This window comes from Berghia stephanieae, chromosome 2 (assembly GCF_034508935.2).
Source record: "Berghia stephanieae isolate SIO BIC M18660-M18661 chromosome 2, UCSD_Bste_1.3, whole genome shotgun sequence".
Taxonomy (NCBI): domain Eukaryota; kingdom Metazoa; phylum Mollusca; class Gastropoda; order Nudibranchia; family Aeolidiidae; genus Berghia; species Berghia stephanieae.
In genome coordinates, this window is record NC_088361.1 from 119,622,802 (window position 1) to 119,647,801 (window position 25,000).

Below are 25,000 nucleotides of genomic sequence, written 5' to 3' on the forward strand. Positions count from 1 at the left end.
CTAATTTCATTACCATAATTCAGGGCTGCACATTTGACTTGTAGGGCTACGAAAATATTTCACCGTGATAATAATCTGCTGGTTTAAAAAGTAACAACCAAAAACGAACATTTCAGCTTAAAAAAAGAACAAAATACCAAACACGGAACGTTTTAGGCTCTAAACCCTTCTTCAGCCAACAAAAAAAAACCCAACCCAAAATGAAATCATAACTACGTCCGAATATTAATCTGCCGTCGATCTGTTTTTAAGTTAGAAATGTATTTATTTATTTTTTCATTATTTTTGTTGTTTTTGTTGTTGTTTATGTTGGTTCATGAAAGGTTTTGAGCCGGAAACGTTACGTATTTGGTATTTAGGGGGGGGGGGGGGTGGGGGTGGGTGGGGGGGGGGGGGGGGGCGTGGGAGGTTTAAAGTAACTATTTTCAAAGCCCTCAATAAGACAGATAAACAACTCCCATAATTTATACCTATTTTGGTTATGAATTCAATATTAGTATTTTAAACCAACCCGGAAATAAAACCGTTTTGAGGTAATTACATAATGTGCCCTGATGAAGAAATAAACAATGCAATATCAAGCGCATTGAACATGGTGCAATCAAAGAAGCTCTCTGTATAAACTGTGACCTACTACTTCAATGTGATATTATGTGGGGATGAATTTGCTATTCAAATTTTTTTCTTAATAAATGAAATTTTAGTTACATAAATCACTTATTCTGACGAGAATAAATGTATATCTTAAAATACAAATAATCTTATTTTCGTCAATTATAACAACGTCAATTGTAAATTATATTGTTAAAAATCGTCATTATTTAAGATTATAGCGGCAAGTCATATAATTAAACGTTCATATATCTATGATTTATGCATCTACTTTCATTATATAACATAATATAGATATATAATAAATCTATTTATACTTTACAGAATTAGAAGATCTTCTCAAGAGGGCAATCGGTAAGTCTTTACAATATTCAACGTTCACGATAGCATTATTTTTTTGTTTGTGACCACTTCTGACGTGCGGGAATGTGGTATAGTGGTATGGCACTTGCCCTCGGGTTCGAGTTTCGAACGGTGCATAGTTGAGTCCTTGGAAAAGGCTCTTTACTCACCGTACTCAGGTGTAAAATGACTAACGTTAACAGCATTGTTTATGTTCGGAAAAAAAATGCAATATCGCCTAACAGGCCTTATGTCATTCGTCCTACATGTTTAGTGTTGCTGCTGGCGAGGGACCTGTTGTAAAACTCTTTGAGCACGTTTAGTAAATATTGCACTATCAAAAAGCTCACGTTTTTTTTTTTTTTGTTGTTTTTTTTTGTCGGGGGGGGGGGGGGGGGGGGGGGGGCGCTGTTCTATTCATTATTGCTTGTAATTGGATTTTTAGATCAAGGGGAGAATAATTTGAAATAATCAAAATGTAGACGCAGTTTGGAAAAAAAACTATTACTATTATTATACATCATCAATATGAAAAATACATATATCTAGAATTAAGGCATAAACAAAGTACTTTTCCACATAAATTGAGTGCTTTATCAATGCATTCAATGTTTACATCGACGTTCAGCCCTCTGTTGTCAAGAGCCATTGGTAAATTTCATTACACAAAACTGTTTCCATTTCAACACAGAGACTTTACCACTTTAGACTACCATAACAAGGTATCTGCTCTGATTTGTCATTGTAATAGTATTAGAATAAAGCTATGATTGTTAAGAATATAATAATACATATACAATTTACGTAAAAATGTTATTCCTACATCATCAGAAAATATTCCACAAGATTTATAGGATCATCAATGTACTTTCCCACAAAATGTCTACTACTTAATTTATTGCAATATTTTCATCAATGTTCACTTTTCTACTTTCTATTTCAGACGGACCAAGAGGAGGCAAAAGAGAAATTGGTAAGTTTTACATGAAATTACTTTTTTCATTAATACACCGAGGTATTGCTTGCTGTTGCCGATTTCCATAATTGGATGTCTACAAAAAGTGGCCATTGTAATAGTACAAGTATAAAACCGTGTGGTCAACAATATATGTAATGATATTATACATCATCAGAACAATATATTCAAGAACTGTAAAAATGATAAATTTATTTTTCACATAAATTGCTTCATTATTCAATGTTTTCATTAACGTTCACGTTATTGTCATCTATTTCAGACGGACCAAGAGGAGGCAAAAGAGAAATTGGTAAATATTAGTATAAACTTATAGTTGTTTACATTATCGTTACTAATGTTTATACATCATCAGAAAAACATGTGAACAAAACAATAGGATTAACAAAGTATTTTTCAACATGAATTTAGTATATAATGAATACAGTTTTTATTTAAATCCATGTTGCCTTATTTTATTTCAGACGGACCAAGAGGAGGCAAAAGAGACATTGGTAAGTTTCACCAGACAAAATTGTTTCCATTACAACACTGAGACTTTGCCATTTTAGATAACGATTATTATATCTAATCAATCATTGTGATTATGATAGTACTATTATAAACTTGTGTTGGAAAAAATAATATATGTTATAACGCCATAAATTGTCAGAAATAGCATACGATAAGAACTAGACCGTCTTTATCATAAATTATAAAGTTTTTCTCTTGAAGTTGGTGCGTCATTTTAGAGATATTTTCATTTACGTTCACTTTTCCGTTTACTGTTTCAGACGGACCAAGAGGAGGCAAAAGAGAAATCGGTAAGTTTTATACAAACAAATATTTTAAACTTTCCCATTAAAACTCTCTGATCTTGCCATTTTACTTCCATACTTAATCCCCGTTAAGCCACGAGATGCAAAAAGCATCTACTTCCGCCTAGAGGCTGCATAAACCTTTTCAATGGAGCGGCTATGCCTTCTTTTTTGCCCCTAGTACTATTGCAATGACATATCTGACCAGTCCTCTTATTGCGGTGATTTAAACCGGCAAAGACAAGTACAGTGAGCATAAAGCATTAAGTATAAAAGAGATGCAGATGGAGATGGCTGGAACATGTTGTCCGAATGGGTGCAGTTACTTTGCCAAGATGTTAAATCAGCTGGATGACTGGTTGCAAAAGACGATTATGCATAGGGTTGAACAAGATGACAAAAGTGATTGTTTCAAGTTAAATTAAACTAAGATGTGAGATTTCTGTATTTTTTACTTTTAGAAACTAACTCATTGTCTCCAATCAATTGGTAAATTTCATCAAACAAAACTGTTTCCATTTCAACACAGAGACTTTGCCACTTTAGATTACCATGATAAGGTATCTGCTCAGAGTTATCATTATAAAAGTACAAGCATAAATCTATGGTTGTTAACAATACACGTAATCAGATAAAATTTTTAATAAAATTTATATAATCATCAATGTATTTGTCCAAAAAATGTAGTAGTACTTTATTTATTGCAATATTTTAATTTATGTTCACTTTTCTACGTTCTATTTCAGACGGACCAAGAGGAGGTAAAAGAGAAATTGGTAAGTATTATATCAAATTGCTGGTTCCACTAATACAACGATGATTTGATGGTGTAGATTTCCATAATCAGATGTCTACAGATAGTGACCATTGTACTAGTACAAGCATAAAACTATGTGGTCAACTTTATATGTAATGATATTATACATCATCAGAAAAAAATAATATATTAAGAACTTTAAAAGTAATGAATTTATTTTTCACATCAATTGCTTCATTATTCAATGTTTTCATTAACGTTCACGTTATTGTCATCTATTTCAGACGGACCAAGAGGAGGCAAAAGAGAAATTGGTAAATATTAGTTTAAACTTATATTTGTTTACATTATCTCTAATAATGTTTATACATCATCAGAAAAAAATGTTCACAAAACAATAAGATTAACAAAGGAATTTTCCACATGAATTATCATTTTATGAATACAATAATTTAAAAAAAAATCCATGCTGCCTTATTCTATTTCAGACGGACCACGAGGAGGCAAAAGAGACATTGGTAAGTTTCATAGACAAAATTGTTTTCATTACAACACTGAGACTTTGCCATTTTAGATAACAATATTATGATATCTAGTCAATCATTGGGATCATGATAGTACTGTTAAAATCATGAGATGGAACAAAATATCTGAAAAAGGCCCCTAAATGGCTGGTAATGAAATTGTCGGAAACCTGTGAACTCGCAAAAATAGACGAACAGGACAAAAAATATGGATTAACAAACACAACAGATTTCACACGTCAATTGACTAGTCAAATCATTGGTGATAATTGACAAGATTGAATGATAATATACCTAGCTGACTAGTTTGTTTTGTCTTTGACGATACAAATAAAAAGTTTCCTTTTTTTTTAAATGTCGGCGCTCGAAACGGAATAAAAACTGATTTTGTGTCGAGGCATGATTATTTTCGTGTTGTTTAATATTATTTGGTTCTGTCTTTTGACGTTATGAATAATATTTTTACTTTTTTTTCTTTAAATGTCAGCACTTAAAATAATTTAACCAGCAAAATCTTACTGTGAGAAATCTGACAACTGTCGGAAGATTTAAAAGCCTGCTGTGATGACGCTATAAATTGTCAGAAAATGTACAATAAGAACTATATCATAAACTATGAAATTTTCATTTGAACTTAATGTTTCATTTTTTAGATATTTTCATTTACATTCACTTTTTCCGTTTACATTTCAGACGGACCAAGAGGAGGCAAAAGAGAAATAGGTACGTTTCATCTGAAATAAAAGTTTTAAAATTTTGTGATCCTGCCATTTTACTTCCTTTCTTAACCCTCTCCTTACCAGCCATTTTCAGGATTTTCCCTGAGGAGTTTTCACACCCAAATAATACAAAAACATTTTTTTGATCACTGAAGCAAAATGGAAGTAAATTCTTACGATACATCATTTCTTTGGCAAAACATGGTCTACAACAGACTGTTCATTTTCTTAAAATTTTATGATGTATAAAAGAAAGTTGAATAAGAAAAATGTTGGTTGTATCGTAACGAATGTGGCGATTTTTCTATAATTGGTAAGGAGAGGGTCAATCCTCATTAAGCCATGAGGCGCCAATTCAGACAAGTCTCTTTCAGATTTATCCATGGAGCGGCTCTGTCTCCCGTTTTTGTCCTTAGTAAAATGACTAGTCCCCTTATTGCGGTGACTTAAAACGGCAAAGACAGGTACATTTTTCACAATAATTGCTTTATCATTCAATATTTTCATTAACGTTCACGTTATTGTCATCTATTTCAGACGGACCAAGAGGAGGCAAAAGAGAAATTGGTAAGTTTTATATAATGGTTCCATTGATGCACTGAGGTATTGCTATTGTAGATTTCCATAGTTGGATGTCTACAAACAGTGACCATTGTAATTGTACTAGCATAAAACCATATGGTCCACTATATATCTTATAATATCATATAGCATCAGATTATATATATCTATATACACACACACACACACACATATATATATATATATATATATATATATATATATATATATATATATATATATATATATATATATATATATATATCAAGAACTGTAAGATGAGTTACTTACTTTATCAAATCAACTGCAACATCATTGAAAGTGTTCATTAACGTTCACGTTATTGTCATCTATTTCAGACGGACCAAGAGGTGGCAAAAGAGAAATTGGTAAATACCAGTATAAACTTCTTGTGGTTTACATTATCTCTAATAATGTCTATAAATCTTCAGAATAAAATGTTAACAAATCAATAGGAGTGACAAATGACTTTTCCACGTGAATTATGAAAACTTATACGTTAACTCTAATAGTGTTATACTTCATCAGAAAAAAATGTTGAGTGAAAATTAGGACTCTTCCCTATGAATTTATTACTTTATGAATGCAATGTTTTTATTTAATTCAAGTTTCTCTATTCCATTTCAGACGGACCAAGAGGAGGCAAAAGAGACATTGGTAAGTTTCAAGAGACAAAACTTGTTTCCATTACAACACTGAGACTTTGCCATTTTAGATAACAGTCGGCATTGTGATTATGATCGTACTATTATAATCTTAGGTGGAAAAAAATTGTCTGTAATAACGTTATAAATCTTCAGAAAAACAAATATGATAAGCAGCGGCGTGGCGTATTGACGGCATATGGTGGTGCCATGATTAGAAAAAAAATTCTAATACAGTGAACACGGTTAAGAGGAGAGAGCACGGCATATTAAAAACTCTCTTTTATGGAAGGGTGGGGGAGGGTCGATGGTTTCTACGAGTGGACAAAACTTACAAAAACAAATAACTCATGAAAACAACAAGCCACAACACTGAGATACAAGTCCCGTATGAAAAGGTCTTTGTAATTATTCTTTGTCCACCATTTAAAGGATTGGATTTGGTAGATAATGCAATCAATATGTTATAAATGTAAATCAAAAGAGAAAAAAAAAACCTATGACAGAAATTACTTACTTTTAGTACTTGTAAAAAAATCTGCACTGCGATGTTTCATCTCTGCAAATCTTTTATAATGTGTTTATTGAAATCTGGAATGGCATCTATTTCAGCTTTGTGAATTGACAGAATCATTAATGAATTTAACCGCTCCTGTTTCATTGAATTTCGCAACAAAAAAATTTCACTCTTTAAGGGTGCTAAGACAACGTTCAGGAGGTTAAGAAATACGATGGAAGTGGTTAAGGTCACTATAGCCTATAGATGTCCATGATTTGTCAGTGTTTGTTGTATCTGTAAAAAGTAGACAATAAAAACAAAAGACTAAACTAACTGTGAGCCATTCATGCCTGTCATACCATGTCACTGAAAAAGAGCGTTTTCGAGATTTCCACACCTGTGTTAATTCAAAATCAGTTGGTTGGTGAGGAACTAGTCTTTTTATTTCTAATTTGTCATCTAGTGTCAATCTCCCAAACGGTCGGTGAAGTAAAGAGTCAACTTGATTCATTGCAATTCATTGTTTAACAAAACAAAACTTCAAAGTATATCTCAAATAATGGAAATCAGTGGAATACGATTAATGATTGCACAAATAAAAGGTAGATTCAGATCTTAAAGCATCACAAAGAAAAAATCACTCCACTTAAGTACTTAAAAATCTAAAAACACACCAAAAGTATAACTGTTGACAGTCTTCGCTTTCTTCTCTGACTGACACAAATACACACGCACAAACACACACACACACACACACACACACAAATAAACACTCATACACACGTAACCATCAACTCGGCACTACAAGCAAGAAAAATGTTGGTAAATTCGTCCACAATGCTTCGTTGCAAAGAATTACTTTATTCAATAATCGTGAAAAAGAGGTGGGGGGTTTGATATGTCATATTTTAAAAGTTTTGTGATGTTTTTCTTTGCTGCTTACAAATAAACTTGACAATGATCAGTGTTTTTGACAGTTAATGTAATATTTTGGATGGCCGAAGTTACCCTACATTGGCAATTGCCTAAAATAAACGTTTTTGAACTTTGAACCTAATTTGGCGCATCCCCCCAGTCCAACGGTGGAGCTCTCAGATCCTGGCACAAGTCGAGGGTTTTCCGCTATTTGAAGATAGTATAATTCGACCTAGTTTCTCGCTCAATCAGCTGTCGCGATACTAATGGATATAGCATTAATTGGAGCTCGGATTGCTTTGCACCACGGTGTTTGATTTAGTCACTACTTCGCGGAGTGATGTCACCAACACACGAGTCGGCGCAGTGCGTGACTCGGAATCTTGAATAGAGTGGAGACTAAAAAGGCAGTATGTTGTTGGCGAGTTGGCGAAAGACAGTGGAGTTAAAATCTCTGTTTTATTTTTAATTAAATTATGCTGTTAATGATTTTTTAAAAGATTGGTGCGGTGCCTGGCACCATTCGATCCAATGGCCCCACGCCACTGATGATAAGAGCTATAGCATAATCAATAAAATTTTCACTTGAAGTTAATGCTTCATTTTTTGATATTTTCGTGTTCATTTTTCCGTTTACCATTTCAGACGGACCAAGAGGAGGCAAAAGAGAAATAGGTGAGCTTCATCTAAAGATATTTTTTAAATCTTTCCCATTAAAATGCCTGTGATTTTGCCATTTTATTTCCTTACCAACCCTCATTGAGCCATGGGTCACGTAAGACATATGTCTATCGGCTGCATGGACGCCAATGTTATTCCAAGTCAGGCCAGCCTCTTTCAGCTGATGGAACATCTCCACGTCTCTTTTCTTTTTTTAATTTTAGCCTGCCTATTCGTCTTTTGCAACCAGTCATCAAGCTGATTTTACTTCTTAGCAAAGCAGTTGCCTCTATTCTGGCAACATGTTCCATCTCCATTTCCATTTCTTTATAGTTATGGCTATGCTCACTGAACCTATACTTACAGACGCTATAATTTTTACTACATTTTATTATTTCTTATTTTCAACGTTCCTTTGTTTATTGTTGTGCTGACGAAGGGATTGTACCCGAATCGTCCATTGTGTATACTGTTCCCATACAAAACATTTCCATCGTCACCTCTTCGTTAGTATTACCACTGTCCCATGCAACCCCCACCGCTCTCTAGTATTTACATAGTGCTATCTACATGAATTTATACTTGCAATCTTATTTTTATTAACTTTCATTTTTCCTTCTACTATTTCAGATGAACCAAGAGGAGGCAAAAGAGAGATTGGTAAGTTTCATATGATAATATAGTTGTTTTCATCATATCACCAAGGTCTTGCTATTTTTTTTTAGATTACCTTTGTAAATGATGTCTCTAACCAGTGGTGATGTAATATGACTAGTATAAATCTATGGATATTAATACCTACGAGATTTATAATATAGAACTTTTCCATATGAATTCAGTACTTCATTATTGCAATATTCCTGTAATCGTTCACTTTTTCGTCTACTATTTCAGACGGACCAAGAGGAGGCAAAAGAGAAATTGGTAAGTTACATAATATTATCAGATAGCTGTTTCCATTACAACACTGAGATCGTGTTATCTTAAATTACCTAAGCAGTATGTCTAACAACATTGGCCATGATAATAGAACTAACATCTTATTATGTATTTGGCAAATTGGATTTTTTGTAACACTAAGATTAAGAAACCATTTTACCAATCATCTCCAAATTTTGCATGGTGTCTACAATTGGCATGGCGATGGTTTACGTGTATTGTGAAATTGAGTTTACATCGTGATGATTTCATTGAAAAATCATTATATTTGTTTCGTCAAAACTCATCAAAAATAGACGCCTTCATTTTTAGCACGTGGGTTGTGTGTAAACCTTCCTGTTAGCGAGTTTGACAATGAGGTGGGAATACTTGCATTGAATCGATACCCTTTAGTGATTCCTTTCATTATTTTGAATACAATCAATTTCTTAAAACGTATATCAACCATTTTCTGCGATTACTATTAGGAAATAATTCTACAATAAATGAGCAAAATATATAAGATATTAAATGCTCAAAATATCTCCGTGCCAAATAAAATGTACCGTGGAGTTCTCAAACGAAGTCAAAAAATGTAGACAATAGAAATTGAGTTCAAATTTTATTCAACACATGAATCATAATTTTGAGTTGATCGACTTATCATCATGTTCATTGCACGAGTTTTGTTCATTGAACAGACAGCTTTGCTTGTTATTGCAATGTTTGTATTAACATTCACTCTTCCATCGACTATTTCAGACGGACCAAGAGGAGGCAAAAGAGAAATTGGTAAGTTTCATCTGAGATAACTATTTCCACTACAACCATGAGCTCTTGTTGTTTTAGATTACCGTTGTATGATGTCTACTAACATTGTAATTGTTTTATGATTATCTGATAAAATATGGTAATTCCAATATCTGTAATAATGTTATACTCCTAAGAATTTTTTTTTCAAAATAATGTTGGGTTTTATACGTTCACTTTTTCTTCTTTAATTTCAGACGGACCAAGAGGAGGCAAAAGAGAAATAGGTAAGTTTCATATAAGATCACTGTTTCCATTACAACTATGAAGCCTTATTAGTTCAGATCGCCTTAGTATAAGATGTCTCCAACCAGTGGTGATGTAATAGAGCTAGGATAAATATATGGCTCACAATATATGCAATAATGTTATACAACACCAGAAATTGTAACAAGAACTATGAAATTTACATTCTAGTACTTTTCCACATTATTTGAATTCGGTGCTTCTTTATTGCATTATTTCTATAATCTATTTCAGATGGACCAAGGGGAGGCAAAAGAGAAATTGGTAAGTTTCATCTAAGATAACCATTTCCACTACAACCCTGAGGTCTTGTTATTTTAGATTACCGTCGTATGATGTCTACTAACATTGTAATTGTACTATCATAATCCTATAATATAGTCATTCCAATATCTGTAATAATGTTATGCTACTGAGAAGAAAAAAAAGTTTTAAAAGAACGTGAGGTTAAGCAATGTACTTTTCCACATTACTATAGAACATATCTCACTATTACGATAATTTCGTCTACGTTCACTTTTTCTTCTTCTATTTTAATTCAGACGGACCAAGAGGAGGCAAAAGAGAAATTGGTAAGTTTCATATGATATCACTGTTTCCATTACAACAATGAAGCCATGTTATTTCAGCTCGCCTTAGTATAAGATGTCTCCAACCAGAGGTGATGTAATAGAGCTAGCATAAATCTTTGGCTAACATTGTCTGTAATAATGTGATACATCAACAGAAATTGTGTATCAAGAAGTATAAGATTTATATTCTAGAACTTTTCCATATATGAATTTGGTGTTTTATTATTGCAATATTTCTGTAATCTATTTCAGACGGACCAAGAGGAGGCAAAAGAGAAATTGGTAAGTTTCATCTGACATAACTATTTCCACTACAACCCTGATGTCTTGTTATCTTAGATTATCGTTGTATGATGTCTACTAACATTGTAAATGTTCTATCATAACCCTATAATATGGTAATTCCAATATCTGTAATTATGTTATGCTCCTGAGAAAAAAAATGTGTTAAAAGAACGTTAGGTTTTACAAAGTATTTTTCCACAATACTATAGAACATATCTCACTATTGCGATATTTTCGTCTTCGTTCACTTTTTCTTCTTGTATTTCAGACGGACCAAGAGGAGGCAAAAGAGAAATTGGTAAGTTTATTCTAAGATCACTGTTTCCGTTACAACAATGAAGCCATGTTATTTCAGATTGCCTTAATATAAGATGTCCCTAACCAGTGGTGATGTAATAGAGCTAGCATAAATCTATTTGCTAACAGTGTCTGCAATAATGGTATACAACTGTAACAATACCTAGGAGATTTGTATACAACCTTTTCATATGAATTAAGTACTTCATTATTGCAATATTTCTGTAAACGTTCACTTTTTCGTCTACTATTTTAGACGGACCAAGAGGAGGCAAAAGAGAGATTGGTAGGTTACATAATATTATCGGATAGCTGTTTCCATTACAACACTGAGATCGTGTTATCTTATATTACCCAAGCAGTATGTCTAACAACATTGACCATGATAATAGAACTAACATCTTATTATGTATTTGGCAAATTGGATTTTTGGTAACACTAAGATTATGAGACCATTTTACCAATCATCTCCAAATTTTGCATGGTGTCTACAATTGGCATGGCGAATATTGTAAAATTACATAGACATCGTGATGATTTCATTGAAAAATCATTATATTTGTTTCGTCAAAACTCATCAAAAATAGACGCCTTCATTTTTAGCACGTGGGTTGTGTGTCAACCTTCCTGTTAGCGAGTATGACAATGAGGTGGGAATACTTGCATTGAATCGATACCCTTTATTGATTCCTTTCATTATTTTGAATATAATCAATTTCTTAAAACGTATATCAAGCATTTTCTGCGAGTAATATTAGGAAATAATTCTACAATAAATGAGCAAAATATATAAGATATTAGATGCTCAAAATATCTCCGTGCCAAATAAAATGTTCCGTGGAGTTCTCCAACGAAGTCAAAAAATGTAGACAATAGAAATTGAGTTCAAATTTTATTCAACACATGAATCATAATTTTGAGTTGATCGACTTATCATCATGTGCATTGCACGGGTTTTGTTCATTGAACAGACAGTTTTGCTTGTTATTGCAATGTTTGTATTAACATTCACTCTTCCATCTACTATTTCAGACGGACCAAGAGGAGGCAAAAGAGAAATTGGTAAGTTTCACCTGAGATAACCATTTCCATTACAACCATGAGGTCTTGTTATTTTAGATTGCCGTCGTATGATGTCTAATAACATTGTAATTGTTTTATGATAATCTGATAATATATGGTAATTCCATTATCTGTAATAATGTTATACTGCTAAGAAATTTCTTTTCAAAATAATGTTAGGTTTTATACGTTCACTTTTTCTTCTTTAATTTCAGACGGACCAAGAGGAGGCAAAAGAGAAATAGGTAAATTTCATATGACATCACTGTTTCCATTACAACTATGAAGCCTTCTTAGTTCAGATCGTCTTAGTATAAATGTCTCCAACCAGTGGTGATGTAATAGAGCTAGCATAAATATATGGCTCACAATATCTGTAATAATGTAATACATCACCAGAAATTGTAACAAGAACTATGAAATTTACATTCTAGTACTTTTCCGCAGTATATGAATTCGGTGCTTCTTTATTGCATTAGTTCTATAATCTATTTCAGACGGACCAAGGGGAGGCAAAAGAGAAATTGGTAAGTTTCATCTGAGATAACCATTTCCACTACAACCATGAGGTCTTGTTATTTTAGATTACCGTCGTATGATGTCTACTAACAGTGTAAATGTTCAATTATAATCGTATAATATAGTCATTCCAATATCTGTAATAATGTTATGCTACTGAGAAGAAAAAAAAGTTTTAAAAGAACGTTAGGTTTAGCAATGTACTTTTCCACATTACTATAGAACATATCTCACTATTGCGATAATTTCGTCTAAGTTCACCTTTTCTTCTTCTATTTTACTTCAGACGGACCAAGAGGAGGCAAAAGAGAAATTGGTAAGTTTCATCTGAGATCACTGTTTCCATTACAACAATGAAGCCATGTTATTTCAGATCGCCTTAATATAACCAGTGGTGATGTAATAGAGCTAGCATAAATCTATGGCTAACAATATATGCAATAATGTTATACAACTGTAACAATACCTACGAGATTAGTATACAACTTTTCCATATGAATTAAGTACTTCATTATTGCAATATTTCTGTAAACGTTCACTTTTTCGTCTACTATTTTAGACGGACCAAGAGGAGGCAAAAGAGAGATTGGTAAGTTACATAATATTATCAGATAGCTGTTTCCATAACACTGAGATCGTGTTATCTTATATTACCCAAGCAGTATGTCTAACAACATTGGCCATGATAATAGAACTAACATCTTATTATATATTTAGCAAATTGGATTTTTTGTAACACTAAGACAATGAAAACATTTTAACAATCATCTCCAAATTTTGCATGGTGTCTATAATTGGCATGGCAATGGTTTACGTGTATTGTGAAATTGAGTTTACATCGTGATGATTTCATTGAGAAATCATTTGTTTCGTCAAAACCCATCAAAAATGGATGTCGTCATTTTTATCACATGTGTTGTGTGTCAACCTTCCTGTTAGCGAGTATGACAATGAGGTGGGAATACTTGCAGTGAATCGATACCCTTTAGTGATTCTTTTCATTATCTTGAATGCAATGAATTTCTTAAAACTCATATATCAACCATTTACTGCTTCTAATATTAGGAAATAGTTCTACAGTAAATGAGCAAAATATATAAGATATAAATTGCTCAAAATATCCCCGTGCCAAATAAAATGCTCCGTGGAGTTCTCAAACGAAGTCAAACAATATAGACAACAGAAATTGAGTTCAACTTTTATTCAACAAATGAATCATAATTTTGAGTTGATCGACTAATCATCACGTTCATTGAGCGCGCTTTGTTCATTGAACAGACAGCTTTGCTTGTTATTGCAATGTTTGTGTTAGCATTCACTCTTCCATCTACTATTTCAGACGGACCAAGAGGAGGCAAAAGAGAAATTGTTAAGTTTCATATGGGATCACTGTTTCCATTACATCTATGAAGCCTTGTTAGTTCAGATCGCATTAGTATAAGATGTCTCAAAACACTGGTGATGTAATAGAGCTAGCATAACTCTATGGCTAACAATGTCTGTAATATTGTAATACATCAACAGAAAATGTGTATCAAGAACAATTAGATTTATATTCTAGAACTTTTTCACATTATACGAATTCAGTGCTTCATTATTGCAATATTTCTGTAATCTATTTCAGACGGACCAAGAGGAGGCAAAAGAGAAATTGGTAAGTTTCATCTGAGATAACTATTTCCACTACAACCGAGAGATCTTGTTATTTTAGAGTACCGGTGTATGATGTACACTAACATTGTAATTGTACTATCATAATCCTATAATAGCCACACAATAGATCATGTCATTACAGACATTGAACATTCTCTCTCTTCACCTGTCTCAAATATTGATAAATTAATTTCTGACCATCATTTAATTGTATTTTGCGTTTTATTTCCAACGAAGCATGAAGTAAAAAGATGATAACATCTCGTAATTTGAAGAATATAAACATGAACATTTGTCAACAAGACCTTGACCATAACATTAAAAATAAACATAATGCGAATGGTCTCCACGAGTCAATTATTAGTACGGTGGACAAGCATGCTCCCTTAAAAACTAGAGCAGTAAGAGTGAGACGGCAACCACCCTGGTATAATACCGAAATAAAGGATTAAAAGGAGGTTTTATAAAGGAACAAAGGATTAGCCAGGAGGCGGGCAGAAAGAAAATGGCTCAAATCCAGAGATGCTGTCGATAAGAAGCGGTACATCGCGGCTAGAAATGATGCGAAAGCCGTCAATTTCAGGGCCAAAAAGAAATTCTATGAAGATAGCCTCAAAAACGTGGGACGTTCGAGACAATTCTTTGCCTTGACCAAGGAACTGCTGGGACAACAGACGCAATCAGCTCTCCCATCTTTAATCGATCGTGCAGATCTACCAACTCGCTTTGGTCAATATTTTAAAGAAAAAACGGATACCGTCAGGAAAAAACTGTCGTCTGAGTCGATCCATACAACATTTGACGTTTCATGGTGATTCGTTAACACATTTTCAAAGATTACTGAAGCTGACTTATGTGATTGCATTAAGTCCTCAGGGTTCAGTATTTGGACCCGTTCTTTCTGTTCTGTACGTTGACCCTCTGTCTAAAATCATCAGATGTTTCGGTCTGTCTTACCATCAATACGCTGATGATACGCAATTGTACTGCGTTTCCAATACGAGAAATTTACAAGAAGTATCAGCCAATAGTAAAAATTGTATCCAAACTGTTAAGAAATGGATGAATGAGAACAGACTGAAACTGAATGATGATACGACGGAGGTGCTGTATGTGAGGAACAGGAAGTGGAAAAGTGAAACAGATTTGAATTTGGGGGATGCCTCCATTCAAATTGTTGACAAAGTGAAAAACCTTGGCACATTCTCAGACTCTGGACTGTCGATGGAGCATCAGGTTAATAATTTGGTTAGATCTCTGTTTTTCCAACTAAAAAAGATTGCTTCCATTAGACGGTTCATATCTGAGGATGTGACCAAGCACCTGGTTGTGTCCCTCGTACTATCGAAATTGGATTATTGTAATGCTCTGTTGTTTGGCGTTTCGCAATACAATCTGAAACGTCTTCAGATTGTCCAAAACAACGCTGCCAGACTAGTATTCATGAAGCGTAGATGCGACTCTGCCGGACCTCTACTTCATGACCTGCATTGGCTGCCTGTTGAGAAAAGGACTAAATTCAAAGCTTTTAGTGTATCGTTGTCTTGAAGGTACTGCCCCTTCCTACCTTTCGGAACTAATTGAAAGATATTCAAAACCCCGCCCCTTACGTTCGGCCAGTGATTCCACAAAACTAGTTGTCCCTCGAATTCGGAAAAATGCTGGAATGAGATCCTTTTCTCATTTCGGACCCTCTATTTGGAACGCCTTACCGCAGAGCATTCGTGAAAAAGAATCTTTGTCTATTTTTAAACGTTCGCTTAAAACATATCTGTTTCGATTTTAGTAGATGGTATGAGAAGCAAGATAGGTTTGGTTTGTGTTGTGTGTTGTGTTGTGTTGTGTGTATGTGTGTGTGTGTGTGCGTGTGTGTGTATGCGCTTGTGTGTGTGTGTGTAAATGATTATGTTTCAGCCAAAGTAATTTGTAATTTAAGCGCTTAGAGTCTGGTGTCTCGGAGTTATAGCTCTATATAAGTTTTCAGCATTATTATTATTATTATTATTATTATTATTATTATTATTATTATTATTATTATTATTATTATTATTATTATTATTATTATTATTATTATTATTATTATTATAACATGGTAATTCCAATATCTGTAATAATGTTTTACTCCTAAAAAAATGTTTCAACAGAACGTTAGGTTTAGCAAAGTATTTTCCACATTGTTATAGAACATATCTCATTATTGCAATATTTTCCTCTAAGCTCACTTTGTCTTCTTCTATTTCAGACGGACCAAGAGGAGGCAAACGAGAAATTGGTAAGTTTCATCTGAGATCACTGTTTCCATTACAACAATGAAGCCTTGTTGTTTCAGATTACCATTGTATAAGATGTCTCCAGCCAATGGTGATTTAATAGAACTAGCATAAATCTATGGCTAATAATATCAGTAATAATGTAATACATCAACAGAACTTGTGTATGAAGCGCTATTGGATTAATATTCTAGTACTTTTCAATGTATGAATTCGGTGCTTCATTAATGCAATATTTCTGTAATTTATTTCAGACGGACCAAGAGGAGGCAAAAGAGAAATTGGTAAGTTTCATCTGAGAGAACTATTTCCACTACATCCTTTAGGTCTTGTTATTTTAGATTACCGTTGTATGATGTCTACTAATTTTGTAATTATTCTATAATAATCTGATAAAATATGGTAATTCCAATATCTGTAAAATGGAATACGCCTATGAAAATATGTTTCAAAATAACGTTAGGTTTTATACGTTCACTTTTTCTGCTTTAATTTCAGACGGACCAAGAGGAGGCAAAAGAGAAATTGGTAAGTTTCATATTAGAACACTGTTTCCATTACATACAACAATGAAGTCTTGTTAGTTCAGATCGCCTTAGTATAAGATGTCTCCAACGAATGTCGATCTAATGGCGCTAGCATAAATTTATGGCTCACAATATCTGTAATAATGGATTACATCAACAGAAATTGTAACAAGAACTATGAAATTTACAATCTAGTACTTTTCCGCATTATATGAATTCGGTGCTTCTTTATTGCATTAGTTCTATAATCTATTTCGGACGGACCAAGAGGAGGCAAAAGAGAAATTGGTAAGTTTCATCTGAGAGAACTATTTCCAATATGAAGCCTTGTTTATAGTGATTAACAATATTTTGCAGTATATCTATACATCATCAGAAAAATATGAAACAAGTACCAAAGGATTAACTCTCTCCGTACCGGTCATTTTCCGGATTGTCCCCAAAACTTCACACCCAACCTATATCCAAATAGATTTCTTTCGCTCAAACACAAAAGCTCTAAGTTCTTGCTGCACACATTTCTTTCTGCTAAACGAGCTCTTCGACACACTTTTAATATAATTTAACTATAGAAAACATTTTAGTTAAAATATTATGATGTACAAAATAAATCAGAATGAGAAAAATGTTGGCTGCATCGTAACGAATGTGACGATTTTCCAATGGGAGGTTATGAGGGGCTTAATAAAGTATATCTCCACACGAATTTGGTTACAGTGGAAACCTGATATAACAGGGATGGTGGGACCAGAGCAAAAGTCCTGCTTTCGCCAATCCCTGTTACATCAGAAATACAAGGGAAATAAGGACATAATTGACTTTTTCAAGTGATCTAATACATCGATTACCTACCTTGCCAAAAAACTGCATCCGACAGGGATTGTGCGCAATGTAAATTATAATACATGTATAGATCTAGATATAGCTTATTTTTTCTTCATTTTTTACATTTTAAAAATTTATTTCAAACTTTATTATTCATCAATGAAATAAAAGACAAGTGGGAACCAGTTGGCTTCAGGCATATGCCCCCCCACCCAAAAGTACTATCCCTCCTTAGTCAGACAAAAATTGTTAAAAATGAACATAATATTATATTATTATCATTTAAAAGGGGAAATTGAATGGGACCTTATCATACTACGACTACCTCTACTACTACCACTACTACTACTACTACTACTACTACTACTACTACTACTACTACTACTACTACTACTACTACTACTACTACTACTATTACTACAAATTCTAATATCACTACTTCTATTACTACCATTACTATGACGACGACTACAACGATGGGAGAGAGAGAGAGAGAGAGAGAGAGAGAGAGAGAGAGAGAGAGAGAGAGAGAGAGAGAGAGAGAGTTATCTATGTTTCTCACCGTGCAACAAGGCCTAAAATTTAGCAGTTTTCCTTCTTGATTGTTCCCGTGTGAAAAGGCATTGTCCCTGTTATAGCCGATTTGGTTCAAGTGAGGCCATGCTATAACCGATAATTTTTGATAGAGACAAAGAGAGGTAAAAAACGAGGATTTGAAAAATCCCTGTTATACCCGATCCCTGTTATAACCGGGTCTGTTATAAATGGTTTCCACTGTACTTTGTTTATTCAATTGTATTTCTAATGAACTTTTACTTTTCCATTTTCTATTTCACACAAGGAGACAAAAGGACCATTGGTCAATTTTATCAGACATACTGTTTTCAGTACAACAGATAATAATTTCAATCTATCGTTTTTGCTGAGTTTTAAACCACATTTTTGACGCGATGAATAGCTTAGCGCTATTGTATTGGCTTGCAAAACCCTCTATATAAGTACAACAACTAGTGACGGACAATATTCATTACTATATTTTCATTCCGGATCAATAAAGTATATCTTATCTTTATCATAATAGTCTGATAGTAATAATTAATAATAAATAATCTGGTTTTCCATTAGTATTGATAGCGGTATAAATGCAATATTTCCACTAACACTAATATCAAATTGAGAAATTAGGGAGCAGGCACAGGTGTAAGATAAATATCTGAACAAGTGTGTGTGTGAAACAGTGCCAGACAAAGCTAGTAACAAAAATACAAGATATCGGAATATAAGAGATTGGACAAGGCTTGTTCTGTTTTCAGATACTAGCCATTAACCGGCTCTCTTTATTTCAAACAAAGATAAAATGTAGACTACTACGTGCTAAGTAAATCAAGTGAATGAAGTGAATGGGATAGACAGATAGATGGAAGAGAAGACTGAGCGAATAAAGAAAAGGGGAATAACTCTAATAATTCAAAGGGCCAAATAATAACAACAAGGGAGTGATAGAGTAGATTAGGAAAGCATAACGAAAGGTAGTGTAATCTATTACAGGGAACCTCTGCGGTGCAATGGTAGTAGTACGTCTGACCGGAAATCAGGCGATTTGGGGCTCGATCCCTAGTCGAGAATGACAGACTTTATTATCATTTTTTTTTGTTGGTATTATTCTTTCTTGCTTTGTCACAGATTCCTACACACCAGTTCAAATATTTTCACTAGCATGTTAATCATAATTAAAGTTAAATACTTTGACCTTATATATTTCAGATGGACCTAGAGGAGGCAAAAGGGCTGTTGGTAAGTGTAATATGTGACCCATCGTCTCAAAATGGTATTATGTCGGGACGAACTAGATGCTTAAAATCTGAATTAAATGTTAAACTGGCCAAAAATTTAAATTGTTGGCATTAGCACCCTAAAATATGGTATCCATGGTATCCATTCTCCTCAATAAAACATACAAACTCAACACAAGTCTATCTGATATTTCTGGCTATACATTCAATTTTCAATATCTTAGCCACCCCGACTTAATACCGTTTTGAGGCGAAGGGTCACATATGTATATATATTGGACCCTTTATTTAGCGGTTCTCGAAATTTTGAAATTAAATTATTTTTTTAAAAACATGTTGCTGTTTGCTTTGCCTTTTTTTTTTTTTTTTTTCTTTCTTTGTTTTTGTTGTTGTTGTTGTTGTTGTTGTTGTTGTTGTTGTTGTTGTTATTGTTGTTGTTGTTGTTGTTGTTGTTGTTGTTATTGTTGTTGTTGTTGTTGTTATTGTTGTTGTTGTTGTTGTTGTTGTTGTTGTTGTTGTTGTTGTTGTTATTGTTGTTGTTTTTGTTTAGACTTTTATTTTCTGTTATTGTTGTTGTTGTTGTTTGTTGATGTTTTTGTTTGTTTGGCATCTTGTCAAAAACTCTAAAATCTGAGACTTCACGAAGAGCCAGGTTTGAGAGATTTTGCCTAGATTTTGTCATTTAACCACTTTGATTACAGCTATAAGATATTAAACACTGTGTTGCAGATCTCATTTTGCTGGAAAAGTCTATTTTTTTGTTGGGTGGGTGTGAATTTTTGGGGAAAATTCTAAAAAATGGCTGGTAAGGAGAGAGTTAAATTGATTGATATTTGAAGGACGAGTGTTCTGACCAAATTTTAAAAAATACAGTCAGCGTGGCTCAGCGGCACGGTCTTTGCTTCGTACCCAAAAGGTACCGAGTTCAATCACCCACCGCTGCGCTTGAGCAAGCCATGTCACCCTAGCTCAATTTGCGACGCTGCACTGCGGCTCACGCCTTGGTTATTCCAGTCTCCCCTTGGAATAGACCCTAGAGAATAATTCCCCATATGGGAATTTCATTTATTTATTTTTATTTTATATTCAGAGTACGGCAGATAATCGATAAATGTGCCTAGGATAGCATTTTTGTTTTAGAATCATTGTATGGCTATGTGGTCTTGTGCTATGACACTCGCTTTCAAATCGAAGGGTCCTGGGTTCGAGCCTTGCTCGGCGCATAGTTGAGTCCTTGAAAAAAGGCTATTTACTCACATTCTTTCACCGTACACAGATTGAAATGAGTACCTGGCCGTTAACAGCGTTGTCCCTGTCGAAAAAAAAAATATTGTAAGATCTCCTAACAGGCGACATGTCTTGTTCTACATGTTACGTTTTACTGTTGGTCAGGGACCCTTTGTAAAGCGCTTTGAGCACATTTAGTGGATAGTGCGAGCTATCAAAGCTATTTTCTTTTTCAAAAAATGTTCATTGTATCCCAATAAAGATTTCTGAGTTTAATGTCCGCTTCATAACCATTATAAGAAGATTGATGAAACAAGTGCCTTATAAATTTTAGGTTTGGAACGGAGTGACATGTTCTTGCTTTGCAATATCTTGTCCGGTCATTGCATTCATTGCCAATGCTCCCCATCGCGTTTTTAATAGGATTCGATAGTCTGGTGTCACGACCGCCCAGCAACGAGCAGCTTGGTTCTAAACGAAGAAAAACGGTAGTTTTTATTCTTCATGCTGGCAAGAACGTTTTTTCATATGTCATGTGATCATAATGTATAAAAGTCAAAACATGATCAGATTTATAATGTTTTTATCCTCTGGATACACTTTTATGCTCGTCGGAGAAGTCTGTCATTGTTCTGATAGTTTAGAACCAGTTATTAAATGCGTCATTACGAAGGAAGTGACGTCAAGACTGTTGAATCCTATTTCGGTTGTTGATTGGCCATCTTTGGTGATTATAACTTCGAGGAATTAAAAAAAAAAAGATGCTATGTCTTCCAGTTGTTGACCTCACACTATGATGTTAGCTTTGATGTTGTCCTTGCTATTCGCCGGCATGTTTCATTTATTTTTATTTCACTCCATTCCCTATGCAGTTGCTTTGATTACCAACCTGTTAGTTAGATCTTGGAACTTTATTATTAATATTACTTCCGGCATTAAGGACAGTGGAAATTTTCAAAATTGATGATATGCGATTTAGTAAAATACTCACAACATCTGCCAGCCAAATTTAATATACCCACACACAAAACTGTGTGTATACTTAACCGTTTATAGTCTAATTGATATAATTTACTGAGAACGTTATCACTAACAGGCTGTCTATAAATAATAATAAAGGGGGAGGGGGGTGAGTGGTGTCGACATCGTTCCATCTATATCAAGAAATGAATTTATGGTAACGGGAAAGAAAAAAAAGAGGATTTATTTCAACTTTTAAGTACATTAAATACATACACGTGTTGCATTGGGGAAAAACGATTGGCAAATTTGCCAGATAATTTGTGTGAAACACACCAGACAGAACGATACGAGAGTATTAAAGTTTATTCTAAATATAAACATCGTTTGTTTGATTAAAATTTTTTAAACATTATTTTATCGTCGGCACGGGGTTAGAACCCATGACCTTTTCATGTGTGCTATGAATTTCAAAACAAATGTGTTTTAACCAGGGCCTTCTAAAAATAGTATCGGGCCTGTCCAACCGAATTGCGCGAGTTCTCTGCTGGGCTTAAAATTTAAAACTCCGCGACCTATTTGATTGTCAACAAAGTTTGTGTGTACACATTACACACCACAGTTACGCTGGATTACCTGTTGATACAATGAATTTATCGCGTCGTTTGTTATTATTTCTGTTCATGGATATATATTCATTGTGATTGCCAATCCCACCATGATGTTTGTTGTGTGTATCTTTTAAAATCTAATTTAGCAATTGAAAAATAATTTAAAGGTAATTTAAAAACTATAGTGTCATCTAAGCCATCATCTGCCGTCGAGCGAAACCTTGAACTGTTGCCTTGAGTCAAAACAAAACCGGATGATCTTGTACTTGTACACATCAAAATGAATTTGTCATTGATAGGCTATTCAGTGATGCCAAAACTCCGGTTTCACCTGAAAAAACTCTGGTCAGGAGCAAAAAATTCCGGGTTCCGGGCAACTGCTGTCAAATTCCGGTGAGGTCAAATTCTTCCAAGGACACCCCCCCCCCCTTCCAACCACCACATCATCATCACTGCCACTAGAATTATAACCATCACCACTACCACTACTACTGCAACCACCACCACATCATCACTACCACTACTACTACAACCACCACCACATCATCATCACTACCACTACCACAACTACCACCACTATTACAACCACCACGACCACATCATCATCACTACTACAACCACCACCACCACATCATCATCACTACCTCTACTACTACAACCACGACACCACATTATCACTACCACTACTACTACCCCACCACCGCCACATCATCATCACTACCACTACTACTACAATCACCACCACCACATCATCATCACTACCACTACTACTACAACTACCACCAACACCAAATCATCACTACCACTACTACTACAACAACCACCACAACTACATCATCATCACTGCAACTACCACTACTATTACAACCACCACTAGCACATCATCATCACTACCACTACTACTACAACCACCACCACCACATCATCACTACCACTACTACAACCACCACCACCACATCATTACCACTACTACTACAACCATCACCACCACATCATCATTACCACTACTACTACAAGCACCACCACCACATCATCATTACAACTACTACTACAACCACTACCACCACATCATTACTAACACTACTACTACAACCACTACCACCACATCATCACTACCACTACTACTACCCCACCACCGCCACATCATCATCACTACCACTACTACTACAATCACCGCCACCACATCATCATCACTACCACTACTACTACAACTACCACCACCACATCATTACTACCACTACTACTACAACCACCACCACCACATCATTACCACTACTACTACAACCATCACCACCACATCATCATTACCACTACTACAACAAGCACCACCACCACATCATCATTACAACTACTACTACAACCACTACCACCACATCATTACTAACACTACTACTACAACCACTACCACCACATCATCACTACCACTACTACTACAACCACTACCACCACATCATCACCACCACTACTTCTACAACCACCACATCATCATCACTACCACTAATACTACTACAACAGCTACCACATCATCACCACTACCACATCATCACTACCACCACTACTACAACCACCACCTCATCTTCATCACTACCACCACCACCACATCATCATCACTACCACTGCTACTACAACCACCACCACCACCACATCATCATTACTACCACTACTACTACAACAACAACCACTATCACATCTTCATCATCACTACCACTATTTCTACAACCACCAACACCACATCATCCTCACTACCACCAGTACCACAATCTCTACCATTTGATTTTGGTGCTTTACTTCATTTGAAATAAGGAAACTTTGGGATTGTATTTGGCAATGTGTTTATGTATCATAGTATAATTCTTATCAGTTATCTATTTAGAACTATACAATATGTAAACCCAATGCCAAATACCATTCCAATTCCTTTTTCTTGTGTGCGGAAATTCCTCTTTCGGCATTGAAATTCCTACGAGTGATGTCTGAAACTCCTGTGAGCCAAATTTAAAATTGGCGTCTCTGTCTATTTATCTTAATTCTTAAAAAAAGCTCACCTCTCAATCAACATCAACATCATCTTGCTAGAAATTGTAAGTTACCATATTTAACACCATCAATACAATTCTCCTTCTCATCTCCTCCTTTTCATCAACCTCCATCCCCTTCACCTCATCACCATCATCATCATCATCATCATCATCATCATCATCATCATCATCATCATCATCATCATCAGATACCCCCCTCCAAAATTCTAACCATTCATTTAATCATGGTATTAATCAAAGCTGCATCATTCATTTTTTCATCATCAAATTAATCGGCAATGACTGTATTACCGTTATGAAGTGAAAATATTGAAATATCACTTGCCTCCTTGCTTTCTCCGCCTCTTCCTCCTCCTCCC

At 34.5% G+C, this 25,000-nt stretch overlaps 1 protein-coding gene across 50 annotated transcripts in view; it reads left to right on the forward strand.

The window, feature by feature from the left end:
• LOC144966428 (uncharacterized) overlaps window positions 1–25,000 on the forward strand; it is a 39,713-nt gene that overhangs the window by 13,341 nt on the left and 1,372 nt on the right. For 3 of the 50 annotated variants that reach the window (XM_078902860.1, XM_078902859.1, XM_078902864.1), the window contains 29 exons: window positions 937–966; window positions 1,898–1,927; window positions 2,193–2,222; window positions 2,395–2,424; window positions 2,704–2,733; window positions 3,474–3,503; window positions 3,769–3,798; window positions 3,973–4,002; window positions 4,702–4,731; window positions 5,265–5,294; window positions 5,648–5,677; window positions 5,937–5,966; window positions 8,013–8,042; window positions 8,658–8,687; window positions 8,922–8,951; window positions 9,953–9,982; window positions 10,236–10,265; window positions 11,127–11,156; window positions 11,412–11,441; window positions 12,188–12,217; window positions 12,433–12,462; window positions 12,715–12,744; window positions 13,023–13,052; window positions 13,296–13,325; window positions 14,361–14,390; window positions 16,632–16,661; window positions 16,914–16,943; window positions 17,158–17,187; window positions 19,776–19,805. In XM_078902860.1, the coding sequence (XP_078758986.1) occupies window positions 937–966; window positions 1,898–1,927; window positions 2,193–2,222; window positions 2,395–2,424; window positions 2,704–2,733; window positions 3,474–3,503; window positions 3,769–3,798; window positions 3,973–4,002; window positions 4,702–4,731; window positions 5,265–5,294; window positions 5,648–5,677; window positions 5,937–5,966; window positions 8,013–8,042; window positions 8,658–8,687; window positions 8,922–8,951; window positions 9,953–9,982; window positions 10,236–10,265; window positions 11,127–11,156; window positions 11,412–11,441; window positions 12,188–12,217; window positions 12,433–12,462; window positions 12,715–12,744; window positions 13,023–13,052; window positions 13,296–13,325; window positions 14,361–14,390; window positions 16,632–16,661; window positions 16,914–16,943; window positions 17,158–17,187; window positions 19,776–19,805 (870 nt within the window). The remainder of the gene's footprint in view (window positions 1–936; window positions 967–1,897; window positions 1,928–2,192; window positions 2,223–2,394; window positions 2,425–2,703; window positions 2,734–3,473; window positions 3,504–3,768; window positions 3,799–3,972; window positions 4,003–4,701; window positions 4,732–5,264; window positions 5,295–5,647; window positions 5,678–5,936; window positions 5,967–8,012; window positions 8,043–8,657; window positions 8,688–8,921; window positions 8,952–9,952; window positions 9,983–10,235; window positions 10,266–11,126; window positions 11,157–11,411; window positions 11,442–12,187; window positions 12,218–12,432; window positions 12,463–12,714; window positions 12,745–13,022; window positions 13,053–13,295; window positions 13,326–14,360; window positions 14,391–16,631; window positions 16,662–16,913; window positions 16,944–17,157; window positions 17,188–19,775; window positions 19,806–25,000) is intronic. The other 47 variants (XM_078902866.1, XM_078902874.1, XM_078902885.1 and 44 more) reach the window with 45 other exon arrangements.